Here is a 19,678-nt window from a genome sequence, read left to right on the forward strand (position 1 = left end):
ATTTTCCTTTCTGACACTGTTGTTTACTACAATAAATTAAACAGATTCATTTCAGTTATCAAGTGGTTTCTTCTTTCTTCCCATGATTGTCTGAAGGTTTTTTATATATGATACAAATCAAAAATTGGAAAGGCTAGACTCAAAATCTTGTTTGAAAAGACTGTACAGACACTATACACAAAGAACAAACTCATGAAAATGCTTCCTAGTGTAGGTTGACACTGTCATCTCAATCAGACACCAATCCATCTGTATCAGAGGACTGAGGCAGAATTTCAAAGATTAAATTTTAGAGTAGAAGCAGATAACTTCATGGAAGCACAGTGATAACCCTAGATATAGCAGGACATTACTTATGCCAGATTGAATGAACTGATGAGGTCAATCTAATCATGCTTATTCATTTTGGAATTTTATTGGTACTCTTTTTAATATTCTATTTTCTAATGGGCATATAAGAAAACCCATTCTTTTTTACTTTTCTCTAATTCTTACCTTGTGAAAAACATTCTTTGTATTTATTGATAGTGTCTTATTTTCACCATCCCTCAGAATTCAGGTACAAATACTTTTTACTGAGTCTTTATGTCTCATGACAATGCAATCATTTGCATGAGCTTAAATAAAAATCTGTCCTTTCACTGGGATATAACTGGACAAATTGATTGCATAAACAAAGCCATACCTAATGGATGATATTTGAGAATACATTTCATTCAGTATGATATGGCAAGCCCCCAATCCCCACTAAGGACACAGATAAAATTGGTATTTGGACCAATGCCTACGAGCCTTCCTAGGCAAACTGTCTCATGTCCATTGTTGTACGCTGTCCCAGCATTACAAATAGTAAGAAAGCCACTGACTTGCAAGAAAAGGAGAGAGGAATTTGTCCACATTTGTAAGTATAGAGGTGAAACCTGGCATAAATGAATTTAGTTTGTAAATAATAGTGATAAAAAGACCTCTGGAATAATAGAGGCTGCTAAAAATAAAATTCTAGACTCTCTACAAACTTTTGTGATGAAACCTAATTTAAGTGGCCTGAGCAGTTGTCTAATATGATCTGACTCTAGATTTGCTAGTTAGATCTGACTCTAGAGCTAACAAGGAACCTTACGTGTGTTAAGTGACTGTTTTAACTACACTGATGTAAGTTAATGAAGCCACATAATGAAAAATCACAATGAGACTAGTCTCTACTCTATAGAAGTTATTTATGATCCCAAGAGGAGACTTACATTATTCAAAACTTAGCAATAAGGCAAAGATAATATCATGGTAACATACTGTTTAACAAGCATACCTAAGGGTCATCTGACTCTTAAGGAAATGTACCATTCTTTGAATTACCATGTTCTACTGATTAGGGTCAGACTATGTAAAATTAGATGGTGACTTGTAGACAACTAATAAAAGTGGAAATGATTTTTGTCCAATAGAGATGTACATGATTTTTGATAAAAAAAGATAACTCCAAAAGTATGTCTTCATTGTCATACAGTATATTAACAAGGTAACATACTAGGTTTGTATCCAACTTAACAATGTGATTTCAGCATTTCTTTGTTGTTCTGACTATAGGCATGTTGAGTTCTTACTTCTTTTAAGTGTCATTCTGCTTATTTCATTAATGTGCTAAATAAGATTATAATCTGCTCACTATATGGATGAGAATTACATTTTTATACTTTTGAGATTTTTTGAGATTGAAGCTTTTGAACTGCGGTGCTGGAGAAGACTCCTGAAAGTCCCTTGGACTGCAACAAGATCAAATCAATCAATCTTAAAGGAAATCAACCTTTAATGTTCATTGGAAGGACTGATGCTGAAGCTGAAGCTCCAATACTTTGGATAACTGATGCAAAGAGATGACTCATTGGAAAAGACCCTGGTGCTGGGAAATGTTGAGGGCAGGAGAAAGGGGCAACAGAAGATGAGATGGTTGAATGGCATCACCGACTCAATGGACATGAGTTTGAGCAAGCTCCAAGAGATGGTGAAGGACAGGAAAGCCTGGTGTGCTGCAGTCCATGGGGTCACAAAAAGTTGGACATGACTTAGCGACTGAACAACTTTTGAGATTTATACTTTCACAAAAGGATATAAAAACGCTCCACAGAAATGTTGGCTTTACTAGTAAAATAAGAACTCAGCTCATCTTCCAGGGACAATCTGTAGAACTTCTGTATCTCTTTTTATTTGATTATTCAGTTCAGTTTAGTCGCTCAGTCATGTCTGACCCTTTGTGACCCCATGGACTGCAGCACACCAGGCTTCCCTGTCCATTACCAACTCCCAGAGCTTGCTCAAACTCATGTTCATTGAGTCAGCAATGCCATCCAATCATCTCATCCTCTGTCATCCCCTTCTCTTACTGCCTTCAATCTTTCCCAGCATCCGGGTCTTTGCTAGTGAGTCAGTTCTTCGCATCAGGTGGCCAAAGTATTGGAGTTTCAGCTTCAGCATCAGTCCTTGCGATGAATATTCATGACTACTGGAAAAACCACACATGACTACTGGAAAAACCACATATTACTACTAGAAAAACCATTATAGATTAGACTAATTTTCACAAGCAATCTCAAGAATAATAACTATACCAACAAATTTAAGTTGTGCTCGACTCCTTGTGACCCCATGGACTGTAGTCTGCCAGGCTCCTCTGTCCATGGGATTTTCCAGGCAAGAATACTGGAGTGGGTTGCCATTTCCTTCTCTAGGGGATCTTCATGACCCAGGGATTGAACTTGAGTCTCCTGCACTGCAGGCAGACTCTTTACCACTGAATCACCAAGGAAGCCCCAAATAGATCAGCTGATCTTCCAGGGACAATTCCCAGAACTTCTGTATCTATTTTTATTTCACTATAGATCAAACTATCTAATTTTCACAAGTAATCTCAAGAATAATAACTTTACTGTCAAATAATAATCAACTCACCACCACCATCAATCCATAACCATACCCAACCAATAAAGAGCACACAGAAAAACCTTTGCAAATGAAAGAATTTCTTTGCTCTGAAAAATTATCCAATCTTACAAACCTTTTACATAATCTGCCAACACCACTTTGACTACTTCTGACCACACAGCATGCAAGTAAAGAAAGCTCTACAAACAAACCTAAGAATAAAGCTCCCTAGATAATCATATTTGAAGTCAAGGTTTCAGAATACTCTTCAGTAACCAGACTGAAGGTATTACTAAACACTGCAAACATACCACCTAGATAAAATAAAACTATTAATCCTAAAACATACAGATAACATTACTAAAATAACATATCCAATCCCACCACTTATGGTAAGTAAGACTTTTACAAACCATACATTACACAACAAATATTGTAACAGCCTTCTCATTTGGAATTCATACTTGCCAAAACATTACCTATGGCTATCAGGGCTTCCATAGGCGGCACGAGTGGTAAAGAACCCACCTCCTGAAGCAGGAGATTTAAGAGATGTGGGTTTGAACCCTGGGTCAGGAAGATCCCCTGGAGGAGGAAATGGCAACCCACTCCAGTATTCTTGCCTGGGGGACTTTCATGGAGGTCCAATCATTGAATCTGCCTTCCAATGCATAGTATTCTTGACTGGAAAATCCCATTGGCAGAGGAGCCTGGAGGGCTACAGTCCAAAGGGTCACAAAGAGTTGGATACAAATGAAGTGACTTACCACATGGCTAATTAAACCAATATATATTGTACATACTAACGGAGCTTCTCTAGTCTGTATATTTCTATTTATTCATGTATGATGAGACATATACAGAGCCTACATACACATAGAAACCTGGAACATCATATGTATCCCTTTATTTCTCACATGGAAACAGCATTTATAGGGTATATGAGAATAAGTATTCTGAGGTGATACAATCATTACAAATCAATGTTCAGCTATCCCTTACAGTAACACTTGTTAAAAGAAAGAATTTCAAGTGGGTAAGTATCGCTTTATGTAAGTCTTTACTTTTCACTTTTAACACGAAAAAGGATCAAATCGGTCTTCAGGATTAACACCAAATATAAATAAATTCCATTCCTCCTAGTACATTAATCAAAAGTCCCTGAAGATTTATTTTCCTAATTATACCACAGCTGACCTCTAACTATTGTAGCTCTGCTGCCATAGGTGCTAGCAATGTGAGTGTCTGCTGTCTGTCCTGCTCAGATATTTGTTGTCAAAATCAAACTGAAAATGAGTATATCTGATTGGTGAAACCTAGGTCACATGGATTCCCTGTAGACATGATAACCTGGAAAATGTTAAGTTGCTTTTTCTTTAACTATTTTCAGAAGGCAGGCTTGACTTTTATCACATGTAAATCTGACTTTCTATTCAGGATAATTCTAAATTCTCTAACTTGTTATTTAAACACTGCCAGGAATCAAACTCGGGTCTCCCACATTGCGGGCAGATTCTTTACCATCTGAGCCACCAGGGAAGCCCCACGTTCAAGAAATTCTTGGATAAAAAGGAAGTAAATGACAAGAATAAGTTTAAAGCTTGTTTTCAGAATTTCCAGCAGCAATTAGACTGACTACATTACTGGAATAACATTCCTGCGAATTCTAACTATAGTCATGCTACCACACTGGGATGAAATAGTGTGCACACTTGCCTATCCTCATCTAAAGGCTTTATCTCCAGGAGAAGCACATGACCTCATACAGAAGAGGGAGTTCAAGGCAGGTTTCTTGAAGTGAAGAATGTCTCTTACCAGAGCATGTGAAAACCATTTGCCTGCATTCAGAGTCGACAGGAAATCCCAATCAAATAAGGAAGGGTGTGTCAAAGAGGCATTTGGCAGGACCTCCTTGATATTGGTTGTTCTTCTCAGGTCAGAGTCATGCATGAGAAAAGGCACATGATCATAACTGCAGGCAGAGGGGAAGAAGAGCGGAAGAGGTGGATAGGCTGAATTCAGCCACCCTGGCAGACAGGGTTCTCAGAAAGCCTATCAAGCTCACAAGTCTTACTAGATTCCTTACTCCCTCCCTTATCTTAGCAGAGGATTAAGTACAGGAATTTATACTTTGATATTAACATTTTTCTGCCCAAGGAAGCAATCTTTTGTAATGTACAATAAGCCTACTGTGTTGTGCTTAGTTGCTAAGTCATGTCTGACTCTTTGTGAACCGATGGACTGGATCCTGCCAGGCTCCTCTGTCTAGGGGGATTCTCCAGGCAAGAATATTGGAGTGACTTGCCATGCCCTCCTCCAGGGGATCTTCCTGACCCAGGGATCGAACCTGGGTTTCCTGCACTGCAGGCTGACTACCGTCTGAGCTACCAGGAAAGCTCCAATAAGTCTATTAGCTATGGTGAAAGAGTAGCCTTCCTATCCAGGGAATTTATGGATCTAGAAAACAATAGGTAGAGTAGTCATCTGAGAGTAAGGTAAGTGACAAGTGAATGTGGCAAGGTCCTGAAGTCCCTAGAACCATACTAAGCAGGCACCTACACAATCTTCCTATGTTTTTCTGACTCATTTCCCAACTGGCAACTGCCCTGAGTATTTCTGGTCCTAGATTCCCATATCAGGTGGCATCATTAGAAAAGTTTATTATCTGAAAACTTCTCTGTTATCGGCTATTTGCCTTGAAGAATCTGTTTTTATGAAAATCTCTCTTTATGATTAAAATATACATGATGAGAACTCTGTAATGATCATTAAGGAGTAACAGGATTGAGTCATAGTCCCCTGCCCATAAACAACTAGAAAACTGGACAAAACAAGAGAATTAACTTTTGGAGGAAGTGGACAATGGGGAGCACAGTATAATTATTTCTGAGAAAAGGCAAACAAACAAAATAGGCTTTACCATTACCCAAGCTTCCTTCTTGCAGGTAAATACTGGAATGTGGCATGGGACAAGGCGAGCATGCATTATAAGTCAACTCAAGTCAGGTCTCACTCTTTGCAACCCTAAGAACTGTTGCCCAGCAGGCTCCTCTGTCCATGGGATTCTCCAGGCAAGAATATTGGAATGGGTTGCCATGCCCTCCTCCAGGGAATCTTCCTGACTCAGGGATCAAACCTGAGCTCGTACATCGCCTGCATTGGCAGGCAGGTTCTTTACCACTAGCACCGCCGGGGAAGCCCATGGAGCAAGGAGGGGAGCATCATCTAAAAAGCACCCAGCTACTGTACTGAAATGAGAAGAAGAAGATAAGATTAAGGGGAGGTCAAGAAAGCTAGACTTTATTGGCTAGAGTCCCATAGGGAATGAAGGTATGCAAAAAGCAAGCATTCTGGAGAAATATGTACAAGGATCCCTTGAAGTATGGCTAAATATCAATTTATAAATGTACAGAGTAAAACTCTTATGAAGTTTGCCAAGAATAACTTCCAAGAAAAGGAAAATAACCAGAAAGTTCTAAGACAATTTACAGAGCTCACAAAGGGATGTAACTCATTCAAGTTCTATCAGTGGCATGACCTCAGTAATAACAAGGATACATCTTTGAGATGGGAATGATTTAGAACTAGAATTACTTTAGAATCGCCATAAAAGAATTTAAAAACAGTCCTCCAAAGGATCAAACTAATCTGCAAGTAACTTAGTTCCCTGCTAGAATAAGCACAAAAGTCTCCAATGGAATAGAAAAAATATACCACCCAAAATGGTAAAGTCACAATGTCTGGCTTATAACCAAAATTTACCAGACGTGTAATGAAGTATAAAAATGTAACCATAACCTAGAGAAATTACTCAGTAAAGACAAACTTGGAAATGACAGAGGTGACAGAATTAGTAAACAAGAATATTAAATCATGATAAAAAATATAGACGATGTATGTAATAGATGCAAAGGAACACATGAACATATGAAGACATAACTCTAAGAGTCGAAAAAGAAATAAATGGAAATTCTAGAGATAAAAATATAACTGAAATGAAAATTTCACTAAATGAATTTAACAGCATATTTGATATTACAGATGATGTAAAGATCAGTGAATTTGAAGGTACAGCAGTAGAATCTATCCAAATGAACTGTAAGACAATATCAAGCAGTATTATATACGTGCAGTTGCAGTCCTAAAAAGAGGGGAGTAACAGAAAAAAATCTGAGGAAGTAAAAGTAAAAATTTCAAAAATTTATAAAAGTTAGGAATCAACAGATCCAACAACACCGATGAATACCAAGAAAAGTAAATGTAGGAGTGCACATACACAGGCCATACCCCACATTATGTGCCTGTGTATGACTGGTGAAAAATTGATGAGGAAAAGAAAACTGTAAAAGTAGCCACAGGAAAAGAAAATACATATTTAGAGAGAAATAAAGATAAGTACATAGCAGACTTTTCAACAAAAAATATGAGATACAGAAAACAATGAAACAACGTATTTTAAATGGTGAAGGAAGAAAACAACTATCAACTTAAAATTTATCAAAAATGAAAGGAAGAAGAGATGATGCTGGGAAGATGACAGAGTACAAAGCACCAGGAATCTGTCTCCCCACCTAGACAACAGCTGCATTCGAAGACTGTCTGATGTAATTCTCTTGGAAGTTTGGAGTATATGAAAGGCTTTCAACTTCTGTGGGGAAACTCAGATATAAGCTGGGGTTAATTTCAATCAATTTCACCTCTTGCACAACAGCAGCTACCCATTACCCACCCCTATTCACATGGCAAGCAATTGTGGACAGGTTCCTGGAGTAACTTGCACAGCAGCTGGTGAGTGCCAGGGTGGCAAAAAAACATCCTCTATTACAAATATAGGGTTTCTCTGCTCTGGTAACTGGTTACTTCTTGTCACAAAAGAGCAGAGAGAGAAGACTGTTGTTGCACCTTCTTCAGCTGTTACAAAGTCCTAGCCTTCTAACAGAAGTAACTTTGACAAGATTTAAAGGGAAGCACCCTTTTCAACCCTCATTTATGCTTCTCCTTTTCTCCTATTGTAAATCAGCCATTAAACAGTAGCTTTATATTAAAGTGATTATATTAAAAAATTAAAATATTAAAAATATCTGTACATACAAAGAGAAATTAGAAAGTGACCATACATGGCCAAGGGAAAATCAGAAAAACCTGAAAAAAACTCAAGTTTACACCTCGGGCTGATCCACGGCACAGAGACATCTAATAAAAATTAAAACAACAACAACAACAAAAGCCAGCAAACCCAAAGGAAGGGGGAGAATCTAACTTCCAGTATTACCATACTACTCAACTCAAATGCCCAGTTTTTAACCCCCCCAAAAAAGCACAAGACTGACAAAAACAAAGTATGGCCCATTCAAAGGAAAAAAATCAACAGGAACTGTCCCTGAAAAAAAGCTAATGGTGGATATACTAGATAAAAACTTTAAAACAATCATGTTAAAGACACTAAAATAACTAAAGATGTGCATAAACTCAACAAAATAATGTATGAACAAAATGGAAATATTAATAAAGAGATTTCTTAAACCTGAAAAATAAACCAAAAAATTATAGAGCTAAAAAGTACAATAACTGAAATGAAAAACTGACTACAGGGATTTAAAGGCAGATTTAAACAGGCAAAAGGAAGACTCACTGAACTAAAAGATAAGACAATACAACTTACTGAACATGAGAATAAAAAAAGATTGTGTAAGAGCTAACACTCTAAAGGATACCCCAACATCAAACCCAGACAAACATACTAAAAGAAAATAAAATTACAGAACAATATCCCTTATGAACACTGATGTAAAAAAACCTCAATAAAATAGCAAATAGAACTCAGCACTGTATTAAAAAGGATTATATATGAGATTTAGTCCCAAAATTCAAGAATGTTATTGAAATCCATCAATGTAATAAGCCACATTAAAAGAATGAAAGAGAAAAAAAACACAATTATTTCAAGTGATACAGAAAAGGAATTTGACAACACTGAACACCCTTTAATGATAAATATTCTCATCAAGCTAAAAATAGAAGGAAACTACACCAAAGCAATAAAAGACATATATGAAAAAGCCATGGCAAACACCATATTCAAAGGTGAATGACAAAAAGCTTTTCCTCTAAAATTAGGAACAAGGTAAGGAAGTGTGCTTTTGGCACTTCTACTCAAAGTGACGCTAAAAGTTCTAGCCAGCGCAATCGAGCAACACAGAGAAATAAAATGGATCCAGGTTGGAATGGAAGAAGCTAAAATTACTTCTGTTTTCATATGGTATTTATCTTATACACTGCCTTCATGGATCATGGTCTTGTCATTGGTGAAGGGGCCTGCATAACTTCAATGAAGCTATGAGCCATGCTATGCCACGCCACCCAAGACAAATGAATCGTTGTGGACAGTTCTGACAAAATGCAGTCCACTGAGAAGGGAATGGCAAACCACATAAGTATTCTTGCCTCAAGAACCCCATAAACATTAAGAGTAAGAAAAGGCAAAATGATATGACACTGCAGATGAGCCCCCCAGGTCAGAAGGTGTCCAACATGCTACTGGGAAAGAGCAGAAGGCAGTTACTAATAGCTCCAGAAAGAATGAAGCTCCTGGGTTAAAGCAAAAAGGACACTCAGTTGTGGATGTGTCTGGAGGTAAAAATAAAGTCTGATGCTGTAAAGAATAATACAGCATAGGAACCTGGAATGTTAGGTCCATGAATCAAGGTAAATTGGATGTGGTCAAACAGGAGATGGCAAGAGTGAACACTGACATCTTAGGAATCAGTGAACTAAAATGTACAGGAATGGGCAAATTTAATTCAGATGACCATTATATTTACTACTCTGGGCAAGAATACCTTAGAAGAAATGGAGTAGCCCTCACAACCAACAAAAGAGTCCAAAATGCAATACTTGGGGGCAATCTCAAAAACAACAGAATGATCTCAGCTAATTTCCAAGGCAAACCATTCATTCAATACCACAGTAATCCAAGCCTATGACTCAACCACTAATGCCAAAAGAGCTGAAGTTGACCAGTTCTATGAAGACCTACAAGACCTTCTGAAACTAACATCAAAAAAAGATGTCTTTTTCATCACAGGGGATTGGAATGCAAAAATAGGAAGTCAAGAGATACCTGGAGTAACAGGCATGTTTCACCTTGGAGTTCAAATTGAAGCAGGACAAAGGCTAACAGAGTTTTGCCAAGAGAACATGCTGGTCATAGTAAAACCATCTTCTAACAACACAAAAGATGACTACACACAGACATCACCTACAGGTCAATACTAAAATCAGATTGCTTATTTTTTTGCACACGAAGATGGAGAAGCTCTATACACTCAGCAAAAACAAGACCTGGGGCTGACTGTGGTTCAGATTATCAGCTCCTTATTGAAAACTTCAGGCTTAAATTGAAGAAAGAAGGGAAAACCTCTGGGCCATTCAGGTACGACCTAAATCAAATCCCTTATGACTGACTATACAGTGGAGGTGATGAACAGATTCAGGGATTAGATCTGGTAGACAGTGCCTGAAGAACTATGGACAGAGGTTTATAACACTGTACAGGAGGCAGAGACTAAAACCATCCCAAAGAAAAAGAAATGCAAGAAGGCCAAAGTGGTTGTCTGAGGAGGCTTTACAAATAGCTGAGAAAAGAAGAGAAGTGAAAAGCAAGGTAGGAAGGGAAAGATAAACCCAACTGAATGCAGAGTTGGGTATCTGATAAGAAGAGATAAGAAGGTCTTTATGAACAAGGAAAAGAACTGTAGAGAAAAACAACAGAATGGAAAAGATTAGAGATCTCATCAAGAAAATTGGAGATACCAAGGGCACAATAAAGGACAGAAATGCAAGCACCTAATGGAAGCAGAAGAGATTAAGAAGAGGTGGCAAGAATACACAGAAGAACTATACAAAAAAAGATCTTAATGACTGGGATAACCATGATGGTTTGCCTAGAGCCAGACATCCTGGAGTATGAAGTCAAGTGGGCCTTAGGAAGCATTACTATGAACAAAGCTACTGGAGGGGATGTAACTCCAGCTGAGCTATTTCAAATCCTAAAAGATGATGCTGTGAAAGTGCTGCACTCAATACACCAGCAAATTTGGAAAACTCAGCAGTGGACACAAGACTAGAAAAGGTCAGTTTTAAGTCCAATCTCAAAGAAGAGCAGTGTCAGAGAATGTTCAAACTACCTGAAAAATTGCACTCATTTCGCATGCTAGTAAGGTTATGCTCAAAATCCTTCAAACCAAGCTTCAGTAGTACATGAACCAAGAACTTCCATATGTACAAGGTGAGTTTATAAAAGGCAGAGGAACCAGAGATCAAATTGCCAACATTTGTTGGATCATAAAGAAAGCAAGGGAATTCCAGAAAAACATCTACTTCTGCTTTATTGACTACACTAAAGCTTTTGACTGTGTGGATCACAACAAACTGTGGAAAATTCTTAAGAGATGGGAATACCAGACCATCTTACCTGTGGCCTGAGAAAGTTGCATGTGGGTCAAGAAGCAACAGTTTGAACCTTACATAGAACAACTGACTGGTTCAAAATTGGGAAAAGAATAAGACAAGGCTATATACTGGCACCTTGTTTCACGTATAGGCAGAGCATGTCATGCAAAATGAAGAGCTGGATGAATCACAAGCTGGAATCAAGACTGCTGCGAAAAATATCAACAACCTCAGATGTGAGGATGATACCACCCTTATGGCAGAAAGCAAAGAGGAACTAAAGAGCCTCTTGATGAAGATGAAAGAGGAGAGTGAAAATGCTGGCTTAAAACTCAACATTCAAAAACTAAGACCATGGCATCTGGGCCCATCACTTCATGGCAAATAGAAGGGGAAAAAGTGGAAACAGTGACAGATTTTATTTTCTTGGCTTCCAAAATCACTGCGGACTGTGACTTCAGCCAAGAAATTAAAAGATGCTTGCCCCTAGAAGAAAAGCTATGACAAACCTAGACAGTGTATTAAAAAGCAGAGATATTACTTTGCTGACAAAGGTCTGTATAGTCAAAGCTATGGTTTTTCCAGTAGTCACGTACAGATGTGAGAGCTGAACCATAAAGAAGTTTGAGTGCCAGAATTGATGCTTTCAAACTATAGTGCTAGAGAAGACTCTTGAGAGTCCCTTGGAGTGTAAGAAAATCAAACCAGTCAATCCTAAAGGAAATCAACTCTGAATATTGACTGGAAGGACTAATGCTGAAGCTGAAGCTCCAATACTTTGGCCACTTGATACAAAGAGCCAACTCACTGGAAAAGACCCTGATGCTGGGGAAGACTGAAGGCAAAAAGAGAAGAGGGTAGCAGAGATGACACGATTAGATACCATCACCGACTCAATGCACATGAATTTGAGCAAACTCTGGGAGATAATGAAGGATAGGGAAGCCTGGTGAGCTGCTGTCCACAGTGTCACAAAGAGTCAGACATGACAATGACTGAACAACAAAGACTTTTACATGCAGAAAAGCCTAAAATTTCCATAACAAAAAGAAACAGAATAAATTCCACAAAACAGTAATACCAAGGAAATATCCAAAAATTAATGGCATTTCTATACACTAAGAATGAAGAATCTGTGTACAGGTTAATGAAGTAACTTGCAAAGCATGGTAAGACTCAGGATGTCAAAAAGAGATCCTATACTACAAATATAAGAAATCTCCATTCTGGTCACTAATTACAGAAATTACAAAAACAATTTCATTTAAAATGGCATCAAAAAGAATAAAATACTTAAAAGAATGAACTTAAACAAAGGAGGTGAAAGATTTATGCAATGAAGATGAGAAAATATTCCTGAAAGAAGTGGAGGAAGACACAGATAAATGTAAACACATCCCATGTTCATGGATTGAAAAAATTAACATTGTTAATATGTTACTATTAACCAAAGCAATGAGAAGATTCATGCAATTCCTATCAAAATCTCAGTGATCCCCCCCTAGTTTTATTGAAATATACTTTACATACAGCACTGTAAAAGATTAAGGCACACAACATAATTATTTGATTTACGTCCATCACAATATGATTATACTAGGTTTAGTGAACATCCATCATCTCATTCAGATACAATATTAATGATGTTGTTTAGCCACTAAATCATGTTCAACTCTTTTGCAATCCCATGGACTATAGCCCGCCAGGCTCCTCTCAGTCCATAGAATTTCCAAGGCAAGAATACTGGAGTGGGTGGTCATTTCCTTCTGCAGGGGATCTTCCCAACCCAAGGATCAAACATGTCGCCTGCATTGGCAGGTGGCTTCTTTATCACTGAGCCATCGAAGAAGCACTAGATACAACATTAAGAAAGTAAAAAAATATTTTTCCTTAATTATCTTTAGCATGTTACATATTACATCCCTATATTTATTTGTCTTGTAACTGAAAGACTGTACTTCATCTCATTTCACCAATTTCACCCACCCCTGTCTCCAAGTCACAAATCTAGTCACTGTCTCTTGTCATAAATCTGACCTCTTTTTCTATAAGTTTGTTTGGTTTTTGTTTGCTTGCTTGCTTTTGAAGTATAATTGAAGAATAACTGAACTACAACTATATTAATTCTCAGTGCACTACACAGTAATTTGATATTTCTATACATTTAACAATGATCACCATTAACCCTAGTTGTCATCTGTCACCAAAGATATCACATAATTACTGACTATATTCTTCACACTGTGCATTTCATATCTGTGATTCATTTATTTTGTAACTGAAAGCTTGTACCTCTTAAGGTCCTTCACCTATTTCTCTCCTGTCCACAAACCTCGTCCCTTCTGGCAACCATCTGTTTGTTCTCTGCATCTAAATAACTAACTCTGTTTCTATTTGGTTATGTTTGTGCATTTGTTTTAGATTCGACATATAAATGAAATTTTATAGTACTTGTCGTTCTCTGATTTATTTCACTTGGCATAGTATCTCTAGGTACAAACGTGTTGTCACAAATGGCTAGTTTCATTCTGTTTATGGCTGAGAAATACTGCATATTTATACACATCATTTCTTCTTTATCCAATCATCTATTGATGGGTACTTAGGTTGCTTCCTTATCTTGAATGTTGTACATAATGTTACTACAGTGAACACACCGGAGCATATATCTTTTCAAACTGGTGTTTTCATTTTCTTCAGATAAACAACTAGAAGTGGAATTGCTAGAATATATGGTATTTATATGTTTAATTTCTTTAGGAACTTCCATATTGTTCTCCACAATGCCTCCACCAATTTACATTCTCATCAACAGTACACAAGAGTTCCTTTCTCTCCACATCCTTGCCAGTATTTATAATTTGTTATCTTTTTGTTAATAGCCATTCTGACATGTGTGAGAGGATATCTCATTGTGGTTTTGATTTGCATTTCCCTGTTGATTACTGATATAGAGCATCTTTTCATATGTCTGTTGGCCACATGAATGTCTCCTTTAAAAAAATGCCTATTCAGGTCCTTTGTCCGTTTTTTAATTGGTTGTTTCTTTGATGCTGACCTGTATGAGTTCTTTATATACTTTAAGATATTAATCACTTGTTAGATACGTCATTTGCAAATATCTTCTCCCATTCAGTACACAGCTTTTTCAATTTGTTGAGTTTCCTTCACTGAGAGAAAGCTTTTTTCATTTGATGTAGTCTCATTTATTTTTGCTTCTATTTCCTTAGCCCAATGAAACAGACCTCCCTTCAAAATTCTAAGACTTAAGTCAAAGAGTACATTACCTATGTTTTCTTCTACCAGTTTATATTTTATGATCTTACATATAAGACTTTAATTCATTTTGAGTTTATTTTGTATATGGTGTGAGAAAGTGGTACAGTTTTCCCAACACCATTTTTTGAAGAGTCTTTCCTTTCCCCATTGCATATTTCAGTCTCCATGGATATATATTAACTGCCCATATAACTATGGAGACATTTCTGGGCTCTCTATTCTGTTCCACTGATTTATGTGTGTTTTTGTGTCTACGTCATCCTGTTTTGATTACTGTAGCTCTACAGTAAACTTTGAAGTCAGGGAGTGATACTGTTTTGTTCTTCTATCTTAAGACTGTTTTTGGTACTCAGAGCTTTTCTGTGTTCCCATAAAAATTTTGGAATTATTTGTTCTAGATCTGTGAAAAATCCCACTGACATTTTAATAGAGATTGCACTGAATCTGTAGATTTCATCAGGTTGGTATGGTCATTTTAACAATATTAACTCTTCCAGTCCATGAGCATGGTGTCTCTGTCATCTGCGGTTTCATTTATTATGTCTTGCAGTTTTCAAAGTACAGATGTTTTAGCTCCTTAGTAAGATTTGTTTCCAGGTATTCTACTCTTTTTGATGTCATTGTGAATGGGATTATTTTAATTTCTCTTTCTGATAGTTCTTTTAGTATATAGAAATGCAATATATTTCTGTGCATTAATTCCATAGCCTGAGACTTTACCAAATTCATTAATGAGTCATTGATAGGTCCATAGCAATCTCTTATGCTCCTTTCTATTTTTGTGCTGTTTGTTGTTAAGTTTCCCTTATTCATTTCTTACTTTATTGATTTAGGCCTCATTTTTTCTTCTTGAAGAGTTAGGCTAAAGATTTAACAATCTTGCATCTCTTTTAAAAGAACCAGTTCATACTTTCAGTGATCATTTCTGTTGCTTTTTAATGTCTCTTTTACTTATTTCTGCTCTCAGCTTTATGATTTTTCTTAACTTTTGAGTTTTGTTTGATCTTCTTTTTCTAATCATTTTAGGTGTAAGGCTATGTTATTTACTTTTTGTTTCCTAAGGTTGGCTTGTAGTACTACAAAATTCTATCTTAAAACTGCTTTTGCTGCATTCCATAAATTGTGGATCACTGTTTTTTCATTTTGCTTCCAGGTATTACTTTTTTCTTCTTTGATTTCCTCAGTGACTCACTGGTTATTTAGTATCATTCTTTAGTCTCCACATGTTTGTATGTTTTCCAGATTTTTTTCCTTCTAATTGATTTATAAGCTTATAGCATTGTGGTTGAGAGAGAGGTCTGATATAATTTCTGTGTTCTTAAACTTACTGAGGCTTGTTTTATGGCCTAGCATGTAATCTGTCCTGGAGAATGTTTGATTTGCATTTGAAAAGAATAGGTATGCTGCTGCTTTTTAATGAAATTTGATGGAATGTGATGCTGCTTATATATATATAGATATATTATATATATATATAGCTAAAGTGGGAGACCACTGTGATCTTAGGAGACAATGCTGCCATTACTTTTAATATTTGGATGATAAATTCCTGTTGTAAATGCAATGGTAAGTAGTTTGAAGGGGCAGTCTGTAGGAAAATCAATTCTTAAAAAGAATATGCCACCTTCATACAGGCTGTCATTAGGTGCCATAATTGTGGCGTGCCAATGAAATGCATCTGCACCAAATGGACCTGAAAAAACACTGCTGAAAGCTCATGGGCTAAATCATTAAGTTCCTTATTAATCTGTTTCAACACCACCATCTGGGCTTTTCACCTGGCTTCTCAATATCTTGGTGTGTACTGAAAGGTGTGGCCAACCAGTTGATTATCCTAGTGACTGGGAAGGACGGCCTCACTGTCCCAAATCGGCTCTGCCAGACAGAAGGGCTAGGACCTTCCTCAAGCCACTGTTGGCCTTCTCCCCATGCAGTAATCAGTCCTCCTGGCCCTACAGGGCTCAAAAGCACAACACGGCCATAAGATGTCTGGTCTGACATCATATTTTACACCTTCTTATTTTGTGCATCCCTTAACTACTTATTGTGGATATAGATGATTTTCTTACTTTTACCTTACAACCTTCCTACTAGCTTTATAAGTGAATAATCTACCTTTACTGTGTATTTGCCTTTACCAATGAACTTTTTCCTTTCAAATTTTTCATATTTCTAGTTGTGGCCTTTTCCACTTAGAGCAGTCCCTTTAACATTTCTGGTAAAGCTGGTTCATGGGGCTGAATTCTTTTAGCCTTCAGTTCAGTCACTCAGCCGTGTCCAACTCTTTGTGACCCCATGGACTGCAGCATGCCAGGCTTCCCTGTCCAACACCAACTCCGGGAGCTTACTCACCTCATGTCCACTGAGTTAGTGATGCCATCCAACCATTTCATTCTCTGTTGTACCCTTCTCCTCCCATCTTCAATCTTTCCCAGAATCAGGGTCTTTTCTAATGAGTCAGTTCTTCACATCAGGTGGCCAAAGAATTGGAGTTTCACCTTCCAATGAATACTCAGGACTGATTTCCATTAGGACTGACTGGTTGGATCAAACTTTATTTCACCTTCAAATGTGAGTGAGAAACTTGTAGAGCATTCCTGGTTATAGATTTTTCATGTTTATTATTTTAAATAATTAACCTTCATGGCCTGCATAGTTTCTGCCAAAAACTCAGCTCAGAATCTTATAGAAACTCCTTTGTACATAACTTTTTGCTTTTCCCTTGCTGCTTTTAAGATTTTCTCTTTCACTTTTGCCATTTCAATTACAATTTGTCTTCATGTGAGCTTCTTTGGGTTTGATCTCTTTGGTATTCTCTGTCCTTCCTTGACTTGGATGTCTGTTTCCTTTTCAAGGTTAGGAAAGTTTTCAGCTATTATGTCTTCAAATATATTCTCTGCACACCTTCTCTCTCTTCTTTCTGCTGCTGCTACTTGCTGTTTAGTCACTAAACCATGTCTGACTCTTTGCTACCCCAGGGACTATAGCTTGTCAGTCTCCTATATCCATGGGATTTCCCAGGCAAGAATACTAGAGTAGGTTGCCATTTCCTTCTGAAGGGCTTCTCATTATGAGAACCCCCCTCCCAAATGTGAATGTTAGTATGCTTAAGGTTGTATCAGAAGTCTCTGATTGTTGTTGTTCAGTCACCAAGTCATGGCCGACTCGTCATGACTCCATGGACTGCAACATGCCAGGCTTCCCTGTACCTCACCATCTCCTGGAGTCTGCCCAAGTTCATGTCAATTGCATCAATGATGCCATCCAACCCTCTCATTCTCTGTCACTCTCTTCTCCTTCTGCCTTCAATCTTTCCTAGCATCAGGGTCTTTTCCAATGAGTCGGCTCTTTGCATCAGGTGGTCAAAGTACTGGAGCTTTAGCTTCAGTATCAGTCCTTCCAATGAATATTCAGGGTTAATTTTCTTTAGGATTGACTGGGTTGATCTCCTGGCCAGTCTAAGGGACTCTCAAGAGTCTTCTCCAGTACCACTGCTGCCAGTGTCTATGTATCCATGATGAGTTTCAACTACCTCCTGTCTCTCCAGAAAGTTCTCGAAGATCATCAACTGAGTCTGACCGAGGATTCTTTCAAATCACTGTTTCTGCCCTGAATCTCACGAGTGTGTGAGCATTTGTGTTTTCTATTTAAGTATGGAGTCTCTATTTCCCACAGCCCTCTGGCTCTCTCAAAAGTAAACCCTACTCACCCAAAGTGAAATGCTCTTGGGGGCTCATCTTCCCAGTGCAAGACCTCTGAGGTGGGAATCCCAATGTAAGGCTCAAACTCCTCATTCCTTGGGAAGAACCTCTGTGATAATACTTATATTCCCATTTGTGGCTTGCCTACCTTGGGGTATAAAGTCTTAACTATACCAAATCATTGCCCCTCCTACCTGTCTCACTGTGGTTCCTTCCTTATATCTTTATTTGTAGAAGATCTTTTCTGCTAGTCTTCAGGTCATTCTCACGGATAGTTTCTCTGTAAGTAGTTGCAGTTCTGGTGTGCCCATGGGAGCAGACGAGCTCATGGTTATCCTACTCTCGTATTATCTTGGCCTCCAATGACATTTTTTGAAGAAAGAAAAAGTCATCCTAAAATTCATATGGAATCACGAGGGATCCCAAACAACCAAATCAATCTTAAAAAAGAAAAACAAAACTAGAGGACTAACACTTCTTGATTAAAAACTTACTACAAACCTACAGTAATCAAAACAGTAGGGTACTGGAATAAAGACAAACAGACAAGGAACAAAAGAGAGTCCAGATATAAACCCTTGCATATACGGTCAAATGACTTTTGGCAAGAGTGGCAAGACCATTCAACAGAGAGGAAAAAAAAATCTTTTCAACAAACAGTGCTGGATATTCACATGAAAAGAATAAAACTGGACCACTGCCTAACATATACAAAAACTCAAAATGGATCAAAGAACTAAATGTAAAAACTAAAACAATGTATCTCTTAGTAGAAAATATAGGGGAAAATATATTTGGCAATGATTTGGCAATGATTTCTTGGAGATGAAAATGAAGATACAGGCAACAACAATGTAAATAAACTAATTGGCCTTCATGAATATTTAACATTTTGTGCATCAAAAGACAATATCAATAGAGTAAAAAAGCAACCTACAGAATGGGAAAATATTTGCAAGTTAAATATCTGATAAGTGATTAACAGCCAATATATAGACAGAACTTCTAAAACTCAACAGCAAAAAAAATACAACCCTAGAAAAGAATCTGAAAAAGGATAGAGAGAGAGATAGATCTGAATCATTTTGCTGTACACCTGAAACTAACACAGCAATATAAATCAACTGTATTTAAATTTTTAAAAAATGAAGTTCAGTAAACTAAAAAACAAACAAAAAAATTCAAAAATGGGCAAAGGACTTGAATAGACATTTCTCCAAAAAAGATTGTAAATGGATAGTGAGCACAGGAAAATATGGTCAACATCATTTATCACTAGGGAAATGCAAATAAAAATTATGAGATGTCATACTTCACACCCATTAGACGGC

General features: G+C 37.4%; 1 protein-coding gene across 23 annotated transcripts in view; it reads right to left on the reverse strand.

The window, feature by feature from the left end:
- Positions 1 to 19,678, reverse strand: part of LOC145524723 (glycerophosphodiester phosphodiesterase domain-containing protein 4-like) — a 130,675-nt gene that overhangs the window by 78,046 nt on the left and 32,951 nt on the right. For all 23 annotated transcript variants that reach the window (XM_081537503.1, XM_081537488.1, XM_081537495.1 and 20 more), the window contains one exon: positions 4,732 to 4,888. In XM_081537503.1, coding sequence (XP_081393629.1) covers positions 4,732 to 4,888 — 157 coding nt within the window. The remainder of the gene's footprint in view (positions 1 to 4,731; positions 4,889 to 19,678) is intronic.

This window comes from Giraffa tippelskirchi, chromosome 10 (genome assembly GCF_054371585.1).
Source record: "Giraffa tippelskirchi isolate mGirTip1 chromosome 10, T2T-mGirTip1v1.2.pri, whole genome shotgun sequence".
Taxonomy (NCBI): domain Eukaryota; kingdom Metazoa; phylum Chordata; class Mammalia; order Artiodactyla; family Giraffidae; genus Giraffa; species Giraffa tippelskirchi.